The following is a 24,960-nucleotide window of genomic DNA, read 5'->3' as shown; positions in this document are numbered from 1 at the left end:
AAATGGTTGAACAAGGTAAGTGACATATTTTTAATAAGGATATATTTGTTTTACACTGCTACTATTATATATATTTTTCTATAAATAAAATCAACACTTTTGCAGATAAATTTTTTTTTTTAATTTTTTTTTAAAATTTTCAGTTATAAAAAAAAAAAAAAAAGTAGATAATAACAGATAGAATAATAGTGTTTAACAATAATAGATATATGCAAATAAATAAATAAATAAATAAATAAATAAATAAATAAATAATGGATGATAACAATAATCCATATTTTAGTAATTTTTTTAGTAATAATAATTCAGTTATAAATAATGATTTTCTTTTTTTAAATGATAAATCATTATTTAATAATTATAGTTTAAATAATGATAAAGATAATAATAACAATAGTAACAATAATAACAATAATAATAACAACAACAATAATCATAATAACTGTAATATTGATGATACTGATAGTTGCTCAATTTATAGTAATAGTAGTGGTGGTAGCAGTGGTGATAGTTGGAATAGTTTTAATAATGACTTAAAAACTAATAATTATAAAAAAACTTATTTATATTTTAATGCTAATCAATTTTCACCAATTAATTATAATGATGATATAGAAAATCTTGTTGTAGATTGGATTTATAATCAGGTTAAAATTAAAATCACAAAGCCCTATTGTGAATCATTAAAAAATGGTGTTACACTTTGCAAGTAAGTATTATTTTTTTAATTTAAATTAAAAAATAAAAAAATAAAATTTTTTTTACTAATTTCATTTTAGAATTATAAATTCTATAAAACCAAATACAATTAAAAAAATCAATACAGGTACAGCCGTGTTTTCATATAGAGAGAATTTAGTTAGTTTTGTTAAGGGTTGCGAATTAATTGGTATGACTGAAGATATGTCCAGATTCCAAGATTTAATTTTTGAAGAAAAAGAAACAATTATTTTTCAACAATTACATACCCTAATGAGATTTAGTGAAAAGATTTTATCGACATCACCAGGCTCATCCTCATCAATTTTATCAAATTCATCACAAAATAATAATATTAAACCATCACCAGTTGTTTTAAAAAGAGTTGCTCAACCAGTACCAGTTACACAGCCACCATCCCCAGTACAAGAAAGAGCTCATTCAGAATCTATTGCACCAAAACCAATTTTATCAGCATTAAATTCATCACAATTATATACAAATTCAAATAAAATTGTTAGTAAATCTAGAATTGGTTTTAATGTACCACCACCACCACCAGCACCAGTTGAAAAGAAAGAAGATGAAAAAGAAAAGGAAAAGGAAAAAGAAAAAGAAAAAGAAAAAGAGAAGGAGAAAGAAGAGTCATCACCAACAACAACATCAACACCAACACCAACATTGGCTTCTACAATACTTAAAAAACCAGCATCACCAGCAATGTTAAAAAAACAATCATCTGGAAACTTATCTTCAAATTCTTTATCAGGTTATATTAGTCAAAACCAAAACCAAAATGTTTCAACCTCACCTGAAAGGTCATTAAAATCACCAACTACTTTAACAACTACCACCACAACAAATACAAATACCAATATTATAAAATCTTCATCACCCGAATCAGAGCTTACTGAAAACAAACCTGAAATAAATAATAATAAAAATAACAATAATAATATTAATAATAATAATAATAATAATAATAATATTGATGAAAATAATGAAAACAATATTACAACATATAATAAACCACCACCACCTTTACCACCAAGAGAGGGTAGAGGACAACTATCAGTCTCCACTGACGAGATACAATTTGAAATGGAGCAAGCTAGTATTTCAGAAGCTGCAGCAACAGTATATGAAGAAACTTCAGTTACAGTTCAGTCAGAAGAGCAAGTTTCGTCTAGAAGCAATAGTGCAAATAGTAGTAATGGAGAGGTTATCTCACCAACAATAATTCCATCATCTGTAAAAAATAAATTAGAAAATAACACACCAACCAATAATTATCATACCATTTCAACATCATCACCAACATCTACTTCATCACCAGCATCAATTATATCATCCTCATCCTCCTCATCATCATCAATATTTTCTCCACCATCACAACAGCAACAACAAGAACATGTATCATCACCACAATCACCTGTACCAAGAGATCAAACACATTATAACACTGTATCATATAGTAAAGATAGTAAAGAAAATAGTAATAATAATAGTAATAGCCCAAATGGCCAAATTAAAAAGCCAAGGTCTAGCACAAAGCAGAAATTAGAAAAAATATTTTTTAGTAAAACCAAATTAACAACTTCAACTACCAATCTTAATGTTAAAAGCCCTTCATCTCCACAACCACCTGTATCAAATAGTAATAGTAATAACAATAGTTTAGCATCATCAACAAGTAATTTAATAACCTCATCGAAATCTAAATCTAAAAAGAATTTAAATAGTCAATCCACCAATAACACAATTTCACCAGATTTAAATACTAATAATAATAATGACGAAGAACCAGTGTCAACATTATCAATGTCAAATAATAGTAATCAATTAAATTCAAGTGGTAACCATTTTGAAGATGATACCAATTTTTATAATAGTAATAATAATAATTCAAATAACAGTTTAGGTAATTTATTACCAGAAGAACAAGTAAACAATGAGGAGCTTATGAAAGAGCTTGGCAAAGTCGAATTTCTTTTTAAAGATCGTAAAATATTAAAGGATAGAATTAGTTTTACCTATCCAGAGAAATATAAGAATCTTGTAGAATATGACGAATTATTACAATTTGAAAATAGCAGTACCTTTTTAACAGAATCTTTCCTCCACCAACCAAAAAACCGCCAAATGGAAATTTGTCGTCGTGAAGAGCGTAGATTTTTAAATGAAATTTTCACATTAACCAACATGTTATCAATAGTAGAAGAAAACAAAAGTTTAACCACTCGTATTGAAGAGATGCAAAAAATGATAGAGTCTTTAATGGGTGAAATCAAAAGAAAAAATAAAACCGAATCCCGTAAAGCTGATGATGGTATTATTTATAATTATAACCATGGTAAACTAGAAATTAAAGGTGGAACAACTGAAAAGCTTATCGAATTGCTTTACAATCCAGAGTTTGTTGGCTCCGATTACTACGAAACTTTCCTCTTAACTTATCGTTCTTTTACATCACCAAAGAAAATTATGGATGTTTTAACCAAGACTTATAATGAAAACTATCCAGTCCAAAGCGATTCAATTGATATAGTAAAGAGATTAGAAATCGAAGAAGAAAATAAATCAAGAGAAAGAGTACATCTTAAAATCTGCAACTTTTTAAAACGTTGGTGTGACAAACATTTTTATGATTTCGATCAAGATCTTGTTCAAGAGTTTAATATTTTCGTTGCAAATTGTCGTGATCATCAAGAGGTATTCCAAAAAGTTATTAATAAGATTAGTGGTATTGTTCATAGTGATGACAAAACAGTACTCTCACCAATTTTTAATAGTTCAGCACCAGCTTCAATTCTTCCAAAGCTTCCCATTCAATCATTTGAAGATATGGATCCAGTTGAAATTGCTCGTCAATTAACCATCATCGAATTTAATCTTTTCAAACAAATTGCAAACAAAGAATTCCTTTCACTATCGTGGCAGAAAGCAGATAAAGAAAAGAGGTCACCAAATTTATTAAAAATGATTTACCGTTTCAACGAAGTTAGTAATTGGGTATCCACCACAATCGTTAAAGAAACCAACTTAAAGAAACGTGCTTTTTATTTAAAGAGATTCATTAGAGTTGCAGAAGAATTTAAAAAATTAAATAACTTTAATGGTGTATTTGTAATTGTATCAGGTCTTCACTCTGCATCTGTAAATAGACTCAAAAATACTTGGGGCGAAATCTCTAAACAACAAATTAAACAATTTGAAGAGTTTGTTGCTCTTACTTCACCAAACAGTAGTTTTGCTGCTTATCGTTTAGAATTACGTCAATCAACTGGTGCTCGTATTCCATATTTAGGTGTACATCTCAGTGATCTCACTTTTGTCGAGGAGGGTAACCAAGATAGATTAGAAAATGGTTTTACAAACTTTTTCAAATGTAGATTAATAGCCGAACAAATTAAACAAATTCAAGAGTTTCAACAACAACCCTACAATCTTAGTGTTGTCGAAGATATGTTACCATTTTTAAATCATAAAATTATACCAGAATCTGAATGTTTTAATTTATCTTTAATATGTGAACCAAGAGAATCACAAATAATAATAGTTAAATAAAATAAAATAATAAATAATAAAATAATACAAAATTTATAAAAAATAATATCAATTTAAAATAAAAATATTAAAACAATTAAATCAAATTTAAATAAAACTTTATTAGTTTAATAAAATAAAATAATAAAAAGAAATATTTAATGGAAATAAAATATTGTGTTTATTGTATTTATCTTTAATTTGGTGGCTTATAGTTTGTTTATTAGTTGTAATAATTCATAATATTTATGTTGATATGATAGTGTGATTGGTGAATTAATATCAATACCTATATTATATAAATCTATATCTTTTAATGGTTCTTCTTCTATATCTTGATAAGGACTCTTTTCATAGACACAAAGATAAACATTCTTTGATTTCAAAATTGGATTTTTTAATAAAGAAACAATTGAATCATTATGTTCCAACCATATATTATCTTCATCTTTGGAAACACAAATATAATGACCCGATTGTATTGAATTTCCTAAGTGGTAAACTAAAACCTTTAAATTATATTTAATTTTTCTTGCATTTACTAAAACACTTATTGTTTCAAGAAAATGAATTTTTTGGTCAAGTTTAACTGAGTCTTTGTCAAGATTTGATTTAGAATGATAAGTTTTCAAAGAAAACACTAATATTTCACTTTCTTTAATTATTTTTTCTGTTTTAAAACATCCCTGGTGAGTTATTTTTTTTTTTTTACATTCCATACATTCTCCAAGCTGAAAAGGAGTATTGTATTTTGAATCTAAGCAGTCTTCAATAGTACAACAATTATTAATATTAAAAATATTAGATGTATTTAAAGGAGTTAGAATTCTTTCTACATTACATTTGGTTTCGTTTGGAATCGGTTTACCAAAATCTATAAAGGATGATAGTTTTGTTTCCTTTTTTTCAATTTCTATATCTTTAAATGAAACCATAATAAAATATTTTTCTTCTATTTTTTTAGGTTTATATTCTACATTACTTTCATTATAGCTGTTGATACATTTCCCGATTTCTATAGTTTCCTCTAATAAATTCCCGACACTATCTGAAACTATATAATTTCTGAATGAGATATTAAATTCTTTATATTTTATTGATACCATTTTTTTTAATTGATTTATTGTAGCAAATTTATTTATAAAAAAGGATAAATTAAAAAATTTAAAAATTTTAATTAGGTTATTATTGTTATTGTTATTTTCTTCTGTATTAATTTCTTTTATTAATAATAAAACAAATACCCTATTTGGAATATCTAATACATCTCCGCTATCCCTTGTTAAAGTTTTTGAAATGATTCCTGTTGCGTGTAAAATCTGACTTGAAGTAATTTTATCAAAAATATCAATCATTGGGGAAAATATTCTTGATGATTCACTATTTAAAAAATCATTTGTATTTTCGAGTAATGTTTTTTGATCACCATCTAAATTATATGGATACTTTGAACACACATGAAAAGCTAACATTGCTGCCATATTTTGTTGAGGAAACTAAAGATGATAATATATTAAGAAAAAATGAGTAGGCATCTTGTTGAACTCCTTTTTTAAACTCATTATAGTTTTTATAGATAAGATCTAAAGTTTTGCATGAGACTCTGAAATTGGTGATTTCTTTTTATAGTAAATGATAAATAGATTTTTTATTTCATTTGTAATTTCTGTGTCTACTGAACTTGATGGAATTTTTACCAAATTGCATTTTATTTTATTTTCATTTAAAAAGTAATTCTTTAAACCTTCACAATATAATAATAATTTAATAATTGAGTTTGCAAAGCAATCTGTACCATTAATATTCTTTAGTCCCAAATTTGAATAGTTAATTGATTCATTTTCTTTTATATTTTGTGATATAAATGAATCTGATGAGTCTATTCCTTTTCTAGTGCAATTGTTCATTTTATAAATATTTTTATTAAATTTAAATTTTTTTTTTAAAATAATTTAAAAAGGTGTAAAACAAAATTGGTTTTTTATTATACACCTTTTAAAAATGAAAAAATTATAAAAATTATAATTTTTTTATTAAAAAAAAAAAACATTAAATAATTATTTTTTATATTTTCATAAAAACCAATTAGTTATAAGTGTTTTTATTGTTTTAATTATTATAAACTAAATTGTTATAAAAAAAAAGAGAAAGTTTTTTATTTATTCATTTTAAAATTTTGTGTGAAAAGTTATTTGTTTATTTTTAATATTAATTATTATTTTTTAAAAGTTTTTTTAGTTTATAAACTTTAATTTTTAAAACTGTGCTCTTTTTAAGGGCTACATATAAACCTATAGCTATGGCTACAAAAGCGACGACACCCAATATTACTGATACGGCAATGATCCATTTTTTAGATTTTTCCTTGCATTCAAATTTATAATCTGTGGAAACCAATAAAGAAAAATCTAAATTAAAAAAAAAAAAAAATTAAAATTTTTATTTATTAAAAAATTATTTTTTAATTTTTTAAAAAAAAAAAATACGAACCTGGGTCAATTAAACAATCACTACAATGGGGTAAGTTTAATCCAATTCTAACAGAGCTTTTATCACTTGAAATTAATTTTGCTAGGATTGTTGTTGGTCTATTATCTGATAGCATTATATCTTGAAATCTTGCATAAAGTATTCTATTATTTTTGGTGATCTTTAAATAATTTATATTATTTGATAGATAATTATTATTTGATGACGATTCAATTTCTGCATCATTATTATCATTATTGCATTTATTATCTCTATTGGTGTCGATTTGAATATCAGACGACATTTGAACTTGTAATGTATTGAGATTACTCTGGAATAACCAATCTTTAATTGAAAGTGATAGTTTAAGGCCTCCTTTTATGATTGTAAATTGATTACCGGCAAAAGAAAACTCTTTATCTTTATCATTTACCTCCTCTAATATTAGACCAATTGTTGCTTCTGTTTCATCTGCATTGGCTCTTTTTTGTTTGAATATTGAAACTGACCCTGTTTTATTAATTAATTCCCAACTTTTTGATAAATTATATATTGATACAGCTTCATTATTAAAGTTTAATTCTATAATTGATTCAATTGAGATTGAAAATCCAATCTCTTGATTCTTAATTATAACTGAACCATTATTATTAACTTCTGTTTCTGTTTGTGTTTGATTGTTATTATTATTGTTTGTAGATGAAGAGCAATCAAAACCAGTAAAACCTAAATTACATTTACATGACCCTGTAGTTTTATTACAAATACCATGTTCTTGACATTTTGGGGAACATTCTTTTTCGGTTATTAAATATGGGTATATTATACCACTCCATGTAATTGAATTTTGCGTATAATTAACTTTTACTGGTCCAATAGTACCAGGTCCTATAGAAGTTTTAATTGAATCTTGTGTTAACGAAGTAATAGGTGAATTTTTATTATCAATAATGAGGGCCAAGTTTTCATTTGTTGAACCGAACCAACCATAAAGTATAATTTCGCCACCTGTTTTTTCTGATACTTGTGTTGATAATGAGATATAATGATTTGGTATATTACATTGGTTTATGGTATCGGTTGAGGTCCATTTGCTATTACAAATACAGTTTGAATATTGATTAACTGAGAGACCATTATTATTACAATTGACAGGGATTTTCAAATAATAATCATATACTTTTGGAGATACTTTAATTGAATTTGATACACCTTTGCTGTTAGTTACATAAACTTCATATGGTTTGTTTGTTGCATCAACATTTGGAATTAAAATGGCAGTTGAATATTTTATAGTTGGATATAAATATGTAGTGCCTTCTTTACCCTCAAACTTAAAGTAGACATTGTATACATCTTCTAAACATCTGCCATATAGCCATAGTTTACCACCCTTCTCTGTAACGTCACCATGGCCAGTAAGTACTGGATCAAAAGTATCGAATTTGGTTTTGACAAAATAATCAAAACCACTCTCTCTTAAAAGCTTTGTTGAATAACCACTATAGAGACCACCATTACTGATGAAACCATACACTGAATAGATGAGAATTCCAGGGTATCCAAAACCCAGTGGCAGCTCCATGGAGCATGTATATGAAGTAAAGGTATTTGTATTCTCTGTAACATTTGATTTGCATTCAAGGAGTTGATTATTTGAATTTAATATATATACAATAGGGTATGTTTCATTTTTTATACCAGTTTCTGGGTCAGAAGCTTTAAAGTTAAATGTAATTGTTCTTGATATTTTACTGACATCGATTTCATTAGAGCTTGATGAGGTTGATGATTTGAATGACAAAAGTTCTGGAGGTGAATTATCTATCGGAGCATTTTCACATTGAAGTCTTATAACATTAATTGAAGAGTCATTTAAATAATACAAAAATGGGTTCAAAATTGATTTTAACATTGCATTTTCTGAAAGAATTCCAAAATAAGAGATTCTGCCCACTCTATCAACTAGTTTTACCTCATCGATGACATAGTTTTGAGTAATACATGGGAATGATATATTTATTCCAATATCATATGCACCTAAATAAATATCGCCAGATATAATATTATTTTTTGATAGGGATATGTTGTAATGTGATTGATCAATTTGGCCTTTGATAACAATAAAACCATGATCAAAGCCATTAATTTGATCCTCTATTTTGAAAGTCCATCCTACTGTGCCAAATTTAACAGAGGTTCCATCAACGATACTTGGTACATTCTTTGTTATCTCTTTAAACATAGGTCCTTGGTTGTCAAATTCTAAATAATTGGAAAGTTAGTATAAATTTTACATTTTAAATTTATTAAAAACTATATTTAAAACCTACTTGATTTTTTAATTATTAACTGAGAACTAAGAGAGTTACTAAGTAAATATTGTGAATTTGCATAATTTATTAAAATGAATGTATAAACTCCTGGTAAAGAATTTGCTTCAATGTAAAATTCAACTTGAAATTTCCCAATGGTTTCATTCCAGCTTGAATAAAATTTTTTTTCAATTTCATAAATTGAATCCAAGTTGGTAAACATTTGGGTGGTTATAAGAAAAATGGAATCTCTTGGAACATTATTTGGATAATTGAAATATATAACATTATAATGAGTATGGTTTGTAATATCAATATCATTATATAAAAATGATACATTTTGAATCAAATTCATATCAACTTTTTTTAAAAAAGAAATGTTAATAAATAAAATCTAAAGGCCATCAATTTATAATAGTTTTACTTACAATTGCTTACAAATGGACCTTTATAATATCTGTATGCCTCATTATTATTATTAATTGACATGATAGTCCCTCTTGAAAAAGATTTTTGGTTAGAAGCCTGATCTAAAATAAGGAAATAGTCTGAAACTATGTATTCATAAATACCGATACCATATAAATTGCCACTTACAAAAGTTTCTACACCACTTAATGAAAGTTCTGAGTTTTGGAGTGTAATGAAATGGCTGAACCCATAAGGTATACTAATATTAAGTCGTAATAAAAAATTACCATTTCCCATATTGATGTTTTCTGAATCTAAAATTATAGGCTCTTTATTTGTATCATAAACAAAAGATGGGTCTATTTAATATTCTAATTAGTAAAAGTTACCAAAAATAGTTAATTTAAAATAACATACCTTGAACTGAATAAGTTAGAGTTTTGTCAAAAGGTAATACTGTTGGGGTAACTGTAATCAAATTTGATGTATATGCACTTATATTCTTTACCAAAGAGGTAACTTGAAATGTGTACAGGTTGTAAACTGAATTGGGTTTAATATAAGATTTAACATAACCATATGGAAACTTTGTTTTTTGGTTGTAGAATGAAGTCTTAAAACCAAAAGTAGGAAAATCTGTTCTTGGAGTTGGATCTGAATAACCATATGTAATAATAGGCAAATCACCATCATAATTACTTGATAAAACTAATTCTGGCCATGTTGAATAACTATCTAAAATAATGGTGAAAAATAAGTATATTACTACAATAATTTAGATAACAAAACAAAATACATACATTGATTTAAATTCGTTATAATATGATTAGGAGTTGCATTAATAATTTCGGTTTCGGTTCCATAATAAAGATTATAAGTATTTGTTCCACTAACACCTATTGGGCAAAATATTGTTGTACCAGTTTCATCGTGGCTAATTGGAAGGAATTGATTAGTTGATATTGTTTCATCGCCATATGTTAAAATGAAGAACACATTAATTAAAGATACATTTAATTTAAAAGAAAGGATCCCCCTAAAATCGTACCCATACATAAAATAATTGGCCAAATATTGCTCCTCTGGATAAGTATGGATATCAACAATTGAGTATTTTTCAAAAACTATAATAAATTAATAAAAAGAAAAATGATTGTATTAGTTATTTATATTATGTATAAGATAATATTTATAAAACCATACCTAGTGGCTCTAACGTATATATCTTAGAGTTAGTGTGTGTTGATATATTCACTTGTACTGGTGAAAAATCATAAGCTTTCCCTATTGAATAACAATACAATAAAAAGGAATGTGATGTAAGCCCAAATCCACAGTCCTCTAGTCCTAGATTTATAATTTTGGGATATATAGAATTTATTGAAGTATCTAGATCGAATCCCTTTAAAACATATATGCCACCAACCGTCATTCCATCAGTTGGGAGAGTAAAATGCTCACCACTTCTTATAAATGATATTGCATCTAAATTGAGGTCTATAAAAAAAGATAATAATTAATTGATTATTTTTTTTAAAATATTTAAATTTAGTATCTATTTACCTTTACACTCTAATGAAATAGAAAGTGTGTCAAATTTAGCAACGTATGTGCCACTGGAACTGGTTTCAACTTTATAAGTTAACACAGTGATATTGCCATTACGATATGTGATTGCCTCAATTAAACCAGCACCTACTATCGAACCTATATTATCACATACTTCTCCATCATCTGGTATGCACAATATATCTAAAGAAAACGTGCAAAAACCTAAAAACGATACATAACTCTTATAAAGTGTTTCATAAGATGAAACATCTTTAATAAAATATCCTTGGCCTAAATTTGTAAGTGATAAAAATAAAAAAAATAAAATTAATAAACTGATAAGATTATTTCTATACATTTTATGTTAACAAAAAATTTATAATTACTTTTTGATAAAAAAAAAAATCAACTTGCTTCCAAATGATAAGAAAAAAAAATAAACCAAGATATTTTATTTTTTTTTTTTTTTTATATTTTGGAAATATATTTTATTTATTATCACATATAAAAAAATTATTAAAAAAATGGCGAATAATAATAAAAAAAAAAAAAAAATTTGGAGGTGATCATAATTTTCAAAAATGATTCTATTGATTAAAAATAAAAAATTTGATTCATTTAATTTTATTGTTATTTATTTTCTTCGGAATTTGTTAAATTTGGTCTTCTAGAAAGGAAACCTCCACCAGATCTTGTGAGAGTGGCATTTCTTTCTTTCTCTTTTTCATCTTTAGTTTTACTACCATGAGCCCAACCAGTGGCACCTGGGTTGCCGCCATGTGGAGAAGGTAATGGTGAAATGGTTGGAGAAATGGGTGGTGGTGGAAGAGTAAATGTGCCAATTTGGGCAGATTGAGTTCTATCTCTACGGAAAAGGTTGACAGATGAAGTTTTAACAAATTTGAAAGCATTTTGTACTGAAAGATTCTCCACATTTTGGTAAGTTTGTGATTGGTTTAATGGTTCAAAGTGGAAACCATAGAAATCTTGAATTGTCATATCATGTTTGAAAGATTCAGTGATATCAGAGATTAATTTCTTACGATTGATATATTGATGTTGCATCTTGGAGTCACCAGTACTAAGATTAAGCAATGATTGGTTAGAGTTTACAACTGTATATCGAATAACACTGGCTAAAATATGTTTACTGACAATAATTTCATCATTGATTGGTCCTGTTTTCATACGATTACTGTGAACAGTCTTTCTAAGAGTTCTAACACGATAAAGATTATTTTCTAATGGTGAAATAACAATTTGAATAGCATGTGGGAAAGTTTCCAAAAGTATTTTTTCATAAACTTCGATTGGGCCTGGGTACCAAATAACAGATACATTTGTTTTACCAATAAGTTTCTTTTTGTGTTCTTGAGTAGTATTGTTTTCACAATTTGGCATCATTGTTGAAACATAGAATGCAATTTCACGTGAATGAGTGGCATAGTAGGGTGCATATTGACCATGGATAAGTGTCTTACGATCTAAATCACCAAGGAAGCCTGTGTGTGTAGCAACTGGTACTGACCAACCTAAATTAGAAACAAAATCTTGATAATCTTGATCGGTATTACTTGTAACATTATTATAAATATCGTCTTCAGTTACATCACCTTTCTTGATGAAAATAATTGGAATCTTGGTTTGAACTCTTTCGGATACTGAATCTAACATATGAAGTGATTGGAAGAATTGTGATGAATTTTCTAATGGAATTAATTTATTCTTATTTTCATGATTGAGGAAACCTAAATGAGTTAAAAGAATACGAGCTTGTTGTAATTTACATTCACCATGGAAAGATTCTTTTAATATTGGTGGTGAAATTGTAACTGGTACTCCGAGTGAATAGTTATTTTCCATGAGTTTTTGTTTTTCGACTTCGATTTGACTATTGATAAGTTTGGTAAAGTTTTCATCAAAATGTTTTTCAATGTAACCACTAAGATCGTCAAATTGTTCGATATTTTGAATATAACTAGAAACAAATGGTTGGCATGCTTGATTTTCTGATCTTTTCTTTGGTGGAGAAACTAAGTTTGTTGTTGAAACTTGGAAATCTGCAGCAGGACCACCTTCTCCATCATCTAAAGCTTGTGCACCACCTTCACTTGTAGCGAGTTGTTGAGTTTCACTAATATCCCTTTGTTTGAATGGGAGGAATGCTAATTGTGAATTTAATATTGATTTACCAGACATGTCACGAATAATTAATGTTACATAAGCATCAGATGAGGAGTAACCAGTCATGGTGAATGGTTGATCAATAACGGTAACAATAATTGAATCACCAATGGCATAGAAACGTAAACTTTGTTCAGCTGGGAAGTTCTTAATACCTAAATGTTTATCTGCTTTGGCCTTAATTTGAGAGATGATATCGAATTCAGTAATCTTTGATGAGGTATTGGTAGAGCAGGCATGATATGGATTTGGGAAATATGCAATTTTACTCATAATTGCTTTGAGAGCACATTGAGCAACTTCTTTAACTCTTGGTGATATATAATTATTAAAGTATGGTTTAGTTTTCTTTGGTGTTTGAGAAGCAGCTGATGGTTGGTTTGATGAGCCTGCTGATGATAATGATGAAGATTGACTTTGAGATGATGAGATTGAAGAGTATGAAGAGATTGAAGCATTTGATGATGATTCAGTTGGACTCTTTGCACCCATGGCTACAGAGAGAGCATTGAAAACCATATAGAATGTGGATGTATCAGTAATATAATTTGTTTCGAAAATCCATGGACTGACAACAACCCAATCAGCAATAGTAGAGCTTGCCAATGCAACAAGATCCTCAGTTTCTGGTGACATATCCTTTGTTTCTTTACATTTAAGTGTAATGTATTTACATAACTTTCTTACAACAATATTTGCATTTTCAAGGAAATTTGGAATTCTTTGGTATTGACTTGCTAAATCTGATAACAATTGGAATGAACTAAGAATAACCTCGTGTGACCATTGATTGTTGAATGATGAGCATTTCTTTAAGATGGTATTGATAGCTTGATGAATAAATGATTGGGTGACTGGTTTACCATCGGCATATGGTTTTACATGTTGATGAGAGAACTCTAATTGATAAAACATAATATACCAAATAAGAGTAAGAAGATTTGAAGATGACATTTCAGTGTTTAATGCTGATAGAATTAAGTGGCCTAAATGTGGTTTCAAATCTTCATAGGTATTGATTTCATTTGGTGGAACTGGTAATTCATATTGTTTACCATCAATAATATCAGTTGGTAGAGCTGGATAACTATCAATTAGACGACCTGGGAAGAAATTATGGAACTTGACTGTTTCGAAACGATTTGGTAGTGCAAGAATTGAACCTAAGATTTTAATTGCACATCTACGTAACTCTGGATCGTTGGTGCCCTGTGCAGTTAAAATATGATTAAGAGCACGGATATAGGATGGAATTAAAATACGTGAGCCTGGCAAATCGGTACTAAAAATATTTTGTGAATGAATAATAGTATCTCTTAGAATTTTACCATCACACCAAAGAGCCTCGGCAATACATGAATAGAAACAACTGAGATAAATTGGAAGGAAGTCAATTTTATTGGCACACGATAGGAAAATATGTAAAAGGATTTCACTACCCAAAGAAATACCTTCATCAAAACCTGGTTTAATATTTTTAACAGCTTCGAATATCCATGAACCAAAAATATGGAGAATTGAATTACCATCGCTAGTTACAGAGAGAAAAGTTGAAACCAAATGAAAGATGCCAGTGATTGCTTCTGAGAAAATAGATGGATTTTTAATTGAGTTTGGATTGCCAATTATATTTAATACACGATTCCATGCATAGTAGAGATATTCCTTTTCAAATTCTATTGATATGTCATCCAATCTTATGGTGACTGTAGTTTTATTTGAATGATCTGATGTATAGATTGTTTGAACCAATGGTGTAGTCAAAGCTATACAAGTGGCATTCCATTGAAGTACAGTTGGCATATGATGGAACCATCCCTGAGCATGACGATGAAACGAATTCCAAAGATCTGGGTTCCATGTCTTAGAATGTAACCAAACTTCAAATAATGTTTTTAATAAAAGTGGACAAAGATTACGAGCCCATTGTTCATCGCTATGTGATTGTAAACCAATGACACAATCGGTAACTGATAACAAAAGAGTGTTCCAAAGCTCCAAGGTCTCTGTGGAGAATTGTTTAGAATAAGTACGAGCCATATCCAAATAGATTTGTAAAACCTTTTGACAGAGTACTGTATGAGCATCGATAAGTTCTTTTGCAGTGATGTTTGGTAATTGAACAGTACTATTATATTGGTTAGCACTATACAAAGCTGAAGCAGATTGAGGAATAAAAGTACTTGACATTACTGATTCTCTGTAATGAATTTTGGTGGCCTTGTCTGGTTTACCACTTTCTAAATTGGCCTCATTTGCAAAATATTGGTCGCTACTAATCGATTTAACTGGAGTTGAGGAAGTTAAAACTGGTGAGTTTGTTTGAGTTGGTGGTGATAATGATTTTTGTTCTGGTTGCTGTGGTGATTGCTGTAATTTATCTTGTTGCTGTTGTGATTGTTGACCGCCTAAAAAACTACCGCTATTACTGCCACTTGCATTTAAATCTCTATTTAAATTTAAATTTGATCCACTACCAGCATTACTACTTGAAAGTAATGGTGAATTATTACTACTGCTATTATTACTGCTACCGCTATCTCTTGGATTAATCTCTCTTATACCGCTGCTGGTTAATCCCTGATTACCAGTATTATTATTTACTGTAGTACCACTGTAATATGGGTATGATCTTGGTTGAAACATTAAGGTTAGATGCTCAATAATCTTTCTATGAAAGAACTCTTCTTTATCCTCTAATAAGGGTATTGGCTTATGTTTTGGATCGAATAGCCATTTCTTATATAAATCTATGCATTGATTAATAATTGAACTATCCTCTATTGGCAATAAGAAGCCCTGCTCTGTAATTTCCATAATCCATTGTAAATGTTCTTTAGAGTTTATGATGTATACTGAATTTCCATTGGGAGGCTCTAATAAAAAATTTACTGTTTGGAATACTAAAATTCTTTTGACAGATAATGGGAATTCTTTTAATATACCTGTATCTATAATTTTAATTATATATTAATATAATGATATTTTTATTTTGATATTTTATTTTATTTGAATTTTTTTTTTTTTTTTTTTTTTTTTTTTTTTTATTTATTATTATAATAAAATTTACTCTTGTCAGAATTTATTAAATTGAGTGTTGATGCCCAATCAATAAACATTTTTTATTGCTATTGGTGTTATTATTGTTGTTTTTTTTTTTATTGTTAAAATTATTTATCTTGATATTTAATATACAATTATATTTTTATTACTATTACAAAAAAAATTAAAAATACAAAACAATTATAATTTTACAAAAGTTATTAAAAAAGCTAATGTTCTTTCCTTTTTTTTTTGTCAAAAAAAAAGAAAAAAGATTTTTAATTTTTTTCTGTAATAAAATTAAAAAAATGGATAAAAAAAAAAAAGAAAAAAACCCATAAATCAAAAAAAATAAAAAAATTGAAAAAAAAAAAAAAAAAAATTAAAAAAAAAAAAAAGAATATTTTTTATTTTTTTCGTGATAAGGCAGTTGTGTTCTATTTGTTTCATTCTCTTTACCAAAATCATATTTTTTTTTATTACATTGAATTCAATTTAGTGCTTATTTAAAATTGTATATCAACAAAAAAAAAATAAAAAGATAAAAAAAAATAAAAACAAAAAAAAAAAAAAAAAAATAATTGTGGGTGGGTTTGCTTAATATTTGATAATAATAATTTATTTAAAAATATACATCTATTATAAAGTTAATAAAATGAATATTTGTTTATTATGATTAATTAAAGATATTTTGTGATTTTTGGGGTTATATGCCATTCATCATCTTTACCATTTAAGTATACAACTTTGAGTTTTTCTAAATCTTCATCAATAAGACCTTCGATTGATGTGACGGATACTACAAAGTATGGAGCATCGGGGATTTCATAGTTGATGATACCGTAAAGTTGAACACCACATGATTTACAGAAATAATATGAGTTTATTTGACCTCCAAATTTATAAGTTGATAATGAATCTTCACCTTTAACAAGTTTAAAATTATTTTTTAAAACCTTTACTTCCCAAACTCTAGTTTTTACACAAAATGAGCAATTACTATTTTTTTTTTTAAAAATTGTAAAAATTAGTTCTTTTATTTCTTATTTTTTATTTTCTTTTTTATTTTTTTTTCTATTTTCTATTTTTCTCTTTATTATTTTCATAAATTTATTTACCATTTTGCTGTTTCGGTTGAAGCTAAATCCTCTTGTAGCTTTAATTCATATCTAACGGAACCACAATGACAAGTTCCAAAAAATTCTTTCTTATTTAATATTGATGATGGTGTTTCCATATTTTAATTGATGTATTTAATACCTTGAACAAAAATAAAAGAAATTTTTTTTTTTTTAGAATTTATTCATTTTAGTTTACACAATATCTTCTAGGAATTTTTAAAATTCCCCTAAAAAATTGATAAAAATAAAGTGTTGAAGTGTCTTTTATTGTATGTATAACCGTCAAAATGGTGGATAAAAAAATATCTAAATTTTTTTTTTTTAAACAAAATATTTTTTTTTGGTTATATATTAGTCAAAGATAATGGGCTTTATAATAAAATAAATAAAATAAAATAATAAAATAAAACCATTTACACTTTTTTTTTTTTTAAAATAATTTTTAATTTTTAGTTTTTTTTTTTAAATTTTAGATTGGGTTAATCTTGTTTAATTTTGTTACTATTATTATTATTATTATTATTATTATTATTATTATTATTATTATTATTATTATTATTATTATTATTATTATTATTATTATTATTATTAATTAATCAAGATTTAATTTGTTGAAAATGAAATGTTTAAATAAATTTTTGTTTTTTTTTTTTTTTTTTTTTTTTAATTTTTTTTAAAATGATTGTTTACCAACTTTAAAAGCAACACAAGTAACATGATCCATTTTACCTTTATATTCTTTTAGATTATCTGGTAAGGGTTTATTTGGGAAATTAACCATAAATTCTCTTGAGGATTTTGTTGTTTCGATACAATGTTCAACCAATTTATCAGTGATGAGTTTAGCAGAGATCGGTTCTGAATCGGTATCGTGTGTTCTAAGTTTTTTCTTTAAAAACTCTTGAGTGTATTTGGTTTTTGCTTCAAGAGCTTTTTCAGGTTCCATATCTGACCAGTTTTCATAGTTTAGTTGTAAATCCCTAGGAGTGAAACCAATAGTTTGAGGATCTAAATTATCGTGGACACCATCACTAATTAAAACAATAATATCATTTTCGTTACATGGCAAAAAGTGAAGACAAAGATTTCTGAGATCAGGTTGACCATTTGAAACGTATGGACCAAGACGGCCACCAGGATCCTTTGGATCATCTACATTACCACGATTGTTTTTGGTGATATCTGTGAATTTCTTTGAACTGGCAGAATAATGGAAAGCTTTACAATCACCCACACTTGCACAAATAAAGCCCCATTTTGATGGTGGTTGAATACTATTACCTGATGATAAAGAGGATGAGTTATTTACAGAGCCATTTGAATTTACAAGAGAGCTATTTAAACTATTTATATTTGCACCAATGGTTGGTTTGTTTACTTGTGAACGAGTTAATTGATTCGAGATACCATCATGTTTGTTTTCGGATTGTTGGAGTTCAACTAAAACACCACCTAAAAGTGTTGTGGTACCAGCTTCCCAAATATCAGATTTACCTTCAACAATACGATTGTGTGCATAATTGAAGGCTGATAAAATATGATTTCCTGCATCTTGGACTGTTTGAATTTCACTTGATAAAGCCTTGCTCATAAAGTCTACAAAACTAATGGATGCACGGGTTGCAGCTTCTGCAGGACGTGAACCCCAGCTACAACCATCGGCGACAGCGGCAATAACACGACTTGGTTGAACTTGGACACAGAAATGATCGCAAATTGGATCACCTTCACGCTTTGGATGATTTGGTAAATGTGGATAAGTGGATATAGTTTTGGCATAAAAATTTTTATTGAAACAACTGTAGATTGATGACTCTAAAGCATCTGCTGCTGGTCCATTAATGGTTGATGTGAATGAGTCGCTCTTTGGATCTACAATAAGGAATTTTGGGAATTGATTTTGAACACTTCCAATAACAACCGGTGCTAAATCGATACCACGTAATGATCCACCCAAACTTGATTGACTCTTTACACGATCCAATGAAATTAAATTATGATCTTCAAAACCGTTTGGATAAATTGTTTTTTGTTGTTGAGATTGTTGTGGTGAGGCTGTTGATGAACCATTATTATGGTGGCCTGATAATGATTTAATTTGTTGTTGTTTCTTTTCAACCATTTTCTTCAATTGTAAAGTATGACCATGTACCCAGCTAAGATGTTCAGATAAACCTTTTTCTAATTTTTCAGAACGGGCAACTAAATCATCAAGTTCGGTTTGTTCTTGACTTAGTTTGTCTTCGCTTATTTTTAATGCACCAAGATCGATTAAATCACTATTATTATGATTATGTGAACCAGTAATTGGACTGCTATGAGAACTGCTAATTGGGTTTAAGTAGGCATTATCAGACTCGTCACATGGAAGAGTTTGAAAATCTTGCAACATATTTAATACTTGATAATAGGATGGATTTGGTTTGGAATTTGACATAATTAAATTTAAACAAATATCTAATAATTTGAGACCTAAATGTGTATTTGGTGGTGTGGCTTGTTTCTTTTCACGAAGTAAACTTTGATATACTTTAGTTGCTTTCTCTATTGATTTATGTAATTTATAAATTGGATTTGCTTGTGACATATCTTTTGCTACTGCTTCATTCTTTAATCGATTCCATGATTGTTCATCGTTGTTTGCTGCCAAAGATGCTGCTGTCTGTGTTGCAATTGGTTTTATAAAAAATAATTGTGAATTGTCACCAAATGGTAGTCCTATAATTTCAAGTACACCTCTATCCCACATTAATTGACCATATTCAATCGCTTTTTTTTTGTCAATATTTAATGTTCTTGATATCCATTCGATAATCTCTTCACTATTTAAATACTCTATACCTTTTGGTTTTGTTGATAATATACCATTGTTTAAATCTCTTATTTTATTTTCTAATAATTTTGCCTTTTTTAAAAAAAAAAAAAAAAAGTCTATGTTAAAATCAACCATATTATTGCTGTTTTTTTAATATTGTTATTATTATTGATACGTACTTCATCCTCTTTTAAAAGATCCATTTTTTAATTTAATATGTTTCTATAGTTGCAACTATATTTTTTTTAAACTAAATTTTTTGTTTTTTTTTTTTTGATTTTTTTAATATTTACAATTTAAACCCTCTATGAAAGCAGTTAAAAATTTTGTTATGTGTGGTTTTAAACAATTATAATATACAAATAATTTAATTAAAATTTTGATTAATTAAATAAAATATAAAAAACAAAAGAAAAAAAAAAAAAGAAAATTGTGTTTTTAAAATTTTATTTTTATTTATATAATTTTTTAATTAAATTAATTTATTTCTTATCTTATGTGTTATTTATTTGTGTTTGCTTGTTTTTGATTCTATTTATAATACAATGTAATACTCTAATATTTTATTTGTGTTGTTTTTTTTAGTGATCTAGGTAAATTTAATTAACACACAAACACACAAATACACACAACAAAAAAATATAATAAATATAAAAAAATTTTAAAAAAATTTAAAAATAAAATTTTTTTTAAAAATAAAAAAAAAAAAATAAAAAAAAAATTAAAAAAATAAAAAAAAAAAAAATAAAAAAATAAAATTTTTTTAATTCTATATTTTATTAATTAAATAAATAAAAATAGTAATTTAATAAATATATCAGGTTACTTTTTTTTTGTTTTTTTCCTTTATTTACAAGATTGATGAATAAATTAAGTACCTTTTTATCAGAATAGACATAGTGAAATCATTTTAAAAACTAATTATTATAACCCCCATTATAATAATATTAATAACAACAATAACAATAATTTATTTAATAATCACCACTTTTTTAAAGATATTACTATTATTTCAAAAATAAAATATTTGTGTAAAATAGGTTTATTTTTATCTTTTTACACATCAATACGATGAAATTCCAAACAAAGTTTTTTTTTATATGAAAAAAAAATAAAAAAATAAAAAATAAAAAAAATAAAAAAATAAAATTTTTTTTTTATTTTTTTTTTCATTATTTTTTTCGTTTTCAAAATTTTTTTTTTTATTGTCATTATCAAACTCATTTATTGATCATTTTTTTTCTTTTTTTTTTAAAATTTATTGGTTAAAAGAGATTCGAAAAATGTCATTAATTAGAGGAGCTTACAGATTAGGCAGAGGAATTTCAAAAAGAAATATTTGTGGTGCTTCAGGTAGCATTAGCATTCAAAATGTACATATAAGTAATAACAGAGGCAGCAATATAATATATAAAAGAAACTATTCAACAGCATCATCTATAGCACCAGAGATACCACTCGATCAAGAGGTAGAGGAAGTTAAGAAAGTTGAAGAAAATAAAGGTACTGCAAGTATCCCATATCAATTTTTGTCATTAACTGAAGAGCAATGGAATTTAACAATTGGCAAAGAAGTCCCAAAAAGAGCAGACAAGTATTTCCAATTATTAGAAAGTAGAACTACATTATTAAGAAAGCCAGCTTTTCAAACTATTCAATGGTTATCAAAAATGAAGGATCAAAAATTCTTAAAAGAAAAAACTGATGATTATTGTTTGGTTTTAGATGGTCCAAATGGTGTTGGTAAAAGTATGACTTTAACTCAAATCGTATTTTGGGCTCAACAACAAGATTGGTTAGTTGTTTATATTCCAGATAGTGATGCCTATATCAATCGTGGTACTCTCACTCACTTTGATCCAAATCCATTAATTTTTGCACAAAATGAAATTGCTTCAAACTTTATTAAAAACTTTGTCGATCTCAATCACGAAAAATTAAAAAACATTCCATTAAAAACCAAATTTACTGTAATTATTAATAATATATTATTTTTTAGATTCAAATAAAATACATATTAATTTTTTTTTTTTTTTTTAAAAAATTATTATCAAATCCTCAATTTAAATTAATAATTAAACAAATTAAACAAATTAATTACTATCAATCATTCAAACTTTATAATAATAATAATAATAATAATAACAACATAATATTTATATTTTAATATCATAGATTTCATTAACTGGTTGGAAATCATCACCAGAAAAAACTTTATATGATTTACTTTCATCACAAAAATTCGATGCTTCATCAGAAGTTCTCTATTACTTTAAGAACGAATTAAATGCAATTCACGAATACCCAGTTTTAGTTGCAATTGATGGTGTCAACTTTTTCCACAGAAATTCACAATATGGTGATATGTACGATCCAAAATCATCCTTCCGTAGTTTACCAACTGATAGATTAGTCCCAGCTTCAATTTTCAAAGACATCACCTCACACAATCTTGTAATTATTATTTATTTTATTTTATTTTATCATTTAACCTTTACTAACTTATACATTTTATATTTTGTTTTTATTTAGACCAATGGTGTTGTTGTAGCTTCTACCACCAATGTTATTCCAAAAAAAGAATTATTTAATGTTATTCCAGAAGAATTAATTTTACAAATTGAAAATTACTCATTATACGAATTCCATCTCTTTGTCAATTTCTTAGTCGAAACTGGTTATTATGAAAAAGCTCCACCAAGAGAAACTGTTGAATATTTATGGCAAATGGGTGGTGGTAACCCAAGAGAATGTTGGGATCTCCTTTGCATCCTTTCTTAATTAATACATCATAATAATAATAAAAAAAAATAAAAAAAAAAATAAAAAAAAAATAAATGAATAATCCAAATATATAAAATAGAGGTTACCTTTTTTTAAAAAAAAAAAAAAATTAAACAAAATCTATTTTTTTTGTGTATGTGTGTGATCTTTATACAAATTTAACAATTAAATGATTTATTGTTTTTATTTTTTTAAATTGGTCTGTTTAATCTACGATCTCTTAAATCTCTAATAATTTTTTCTGGATCGATATCTTGTGGTTTTCTGTGTTCACCTTGTGGTCTTTCTCTATTCATTCTTTCTCTAATTTCACGGAGTCTTTCAGCGCTTGCTATAAATTGATTTAGGTAATTAGTAATCAAAAAAAAAAAAAATTTTATTTTTATTTTTTTTTTATAAATTTATACTGGGTAACTTACGATGTCTTGGGTCAATGGCATTGACATTGGTGGCACCAAATACACATAATGCTAAAAAAATAGCAACTAATATTAACTTTAAATTCATTCTTTTTATTTATATACAATAATAATAATTAAAAAAAAAAATTTAGAAAAAAAGAAAAAAAAAAATCTAAAAAAAAAAAATAAAAAATTAAAAAAAAAAAAATTAAAAAAATAAAGGTTTATTATAGATATTTTTAAAAAATTATTTTTGGTAGTTTATGTTTTATTTATAAAAACAGATAACAAAACAATCTTTATTTTTTAATTTGATTTTTTTTCTTATTCTGAAATCTTTTTTTTTTATTTTTTTTTTTAAATAATTTGTTTATTACAAAAAACAGCAAAGTTCCAATTATTTATATTTCTTATTTTTAAAAAATAAAAAAAAAAAAAATTTTTCTTTTTTTTTTCCATTTTTTTTTGTTTTATAATTTTAAAATTTTTTTTATACCATTGTAATAATTGTAATTAATAAGCAATGAATAAAAAAAGATCAAGAAAAATTGTGAATGATCCAGAAGAGGTAAAAGAGAAAGAGGAAGATGATAAAAAAATAACAAAAAAAAATAAAAGTGAGGGTAATTTTGAAATTAAATTAAATGAATTGATTGAAATTAAAGATAAAAAGAACATATTAAAAAAATTAAAAGCTATTGCATTGGAGAATTCTTTACCAATTACTGGCAATGAAAAGGAAATCTATGATAGGATTCAACAATATTATACAATTAAAATTCAATTAGAAAAAGAGTCAATAGAGAAACAAACAATTAATTCATTTAATAAAGACCAACCAATTTTAATCAAAGAGGGTATCAGCAAATGTGAACTATTGTTTTGGAAGGTGTTCAGAAGTAAATCAATTTTCAAATTAATCTTTTCAAATTTTCATCTTTCTGAAGCGTTAAGCTATGATAGTATATTTTCAGCATACCATATTTTGAATGGTTTCAAAAATGGCATCGAAATTATCAAAGATAAAGTGAAATCAAGTGGTTATTTAGTGTTTTCAGCAAATAGCTTGAATGATGGTTTGGGCCACATTTTGACCCACATCAGAGAGGACAATGAAGAGAATCACATATTTTATGAAAACCTCATTACCAATTATTGTAATAAATCAATTCACTTAAATTGTTTATTAGATGAAATCTTAAAAAAAAATAACATGCTAGCATTAAAGGTATTGAAACAAACAAAGATGGTTTCGAAAAAAATTAAAATAGAATTTATCATCAACTCCAACTCAAGTATCGAAACCATGGAATACATATCCAAGAGTTTTAAAATGATAACAATAGATAGTATCAAGGTCATATCGTTTGATATATTTAAAGAATTAACATTGGGTCGATTAATTGAAACTGTAAGTATACTCTTAGAAAATGAAAAGTACTCCCAGTTATTGAAAATTCCACCAGTAGGGTTTGGTACTTTATCAAACTTAGACAGTTTTGGCATTTTGGCACTCAAAAAAAGATTAACACCAGAAATGAATTCATTTAAATTTACAAAGGATGAGCTTGGTCAAACTTTATTTAATGTATTAAAACCAATTTCAAAATTTCACCAACATT

At 26.5% G+C, this 24,960-nt stretch overlaps 6 protein-coding genes across 6 annotated transcripts in view; 1 reads left to right on the top strand and 5 right to left on the bottom strand.

Moving 5' to 3' along the window:
* Window positions 1-254: 254 nt before the first annotated feature.
* DICPUDRAFT_151950 (uncharacterized protein) lies at window positions 255-4,266 on the top strand (the record flags this gene model as incomplete). The annotated part of the gene is made up of 2 exons (XM_003287745.1): window positions 255-709; window positions 780-4,266. The coding sequence occupies 2 exons, from the start codon at window positions 255-257 to the stop codon at window positions 4,264-4,266; spliced, it is 3,942 nt and encodes a 1,313-aa protein (XP_003287793.1).
* A 188-nt stretch (window positions 4,267-4,454) lies between these two features.
* DICPUDRAFT_151949 (uncharacterized protein) lies at window positions 4,455-5,726 on the bottom strand (the record flags this gene model as incomplete). The annotated part of the gene is made up of 2 exons (XM_003287738.1): window positions 4,455-4,754; window positions 5,490-5,726. 2 exons carry the CDS (start codon window positions 5,724-5,726, stop codon window positions 4,455-4,457), a joined length of 537 nt encoding a protein of 178 aa, XP_003287786.1.
* A 102-nt stretch (window positions 5,727-5,828) lies between these two features.
* DICPUDRAFT_151948 (uncharacterized protein) lies at window positions 5,829-6,152 on the bottom strand (the record flags this gene model as incomplete). Its single annotated transcript, XM_003287737.1, has 1 exon — window positions 5,829-6,152. One exon carries the CDS (start codon window positions 6,150-6,152, stop codon window positions 5,829-5,831), a length of 324 nt encoding a protein of 107 aa, XP_003287785.1.
* A 301-nt stretch (window positions 6,153-6,453) lies between these two features.
* On the bottom strand, window positions 6,454-7,126 carry DICPUDRAFT_33021 (uncharacterized protein; the record flags this gene model as incomplete). Its single annotated transcript, XM_003287736.1, has 2 exons — window positions 6,454-6,653; window positions 6,736-7,126. Coding segments are annotated over 2 exons (591 nt in total), but the record flags the coding sequence as incomplete, so codon positions are not given.
* A 1,524-nt stretch (window positions 7,127-8,650) lies between these two features.
* Window positions 8,651-9,252, bottom strand: DICPUDRAFT_33016 (uncharacterized protein; the record flags this gene model as incomplete). Its single annotated transcript, XM_003287735.1, has 2 exons — window positions 8,651-8,979; window positions 9,048-9,252. Coding segments are annotated over 2 exons (534 nt in total), but the record flags the coding sequence as incomplete, so codon positions are not given.
* A 2,356-nt stretch (window positions 9,253-11,608) lies between these two features.
* The window catches only part of DICPUDRAFT_72359 (uncharacterized protein), a gene marked incomplete at its 5' end in the record, with an annotated part of 42,472 nt that continues 29,120 nt past the window's right edge, over window positions 11,609-24,960 (bottom strand). The window contains one exon of the mRNA XM_003287734.1: window positions 11,609-11,627. The remainder of the gene's footprint in view (window positions 11,628-24,960) is intronic.

Source organism: Dictyostelium purpureum (assembly GCF_000190715.1).
Source record: "Dictyostelium purpureum unplaced genomic scaffold DICPUscaffold_111, whole genome shotgun sequence".
Taxonomy (NCBI): domain Eukaryota; phylum Evosea; class Eumycetozoa; order Dictyosteliales; family Dictyosteliaceae; genus Dictyostelium; species Dictyostelium purpureum.
Note: the sequence above shows the minus strand (reverse complement) of the source record. Positions and strands in the feature narration are given on the sequence as shown.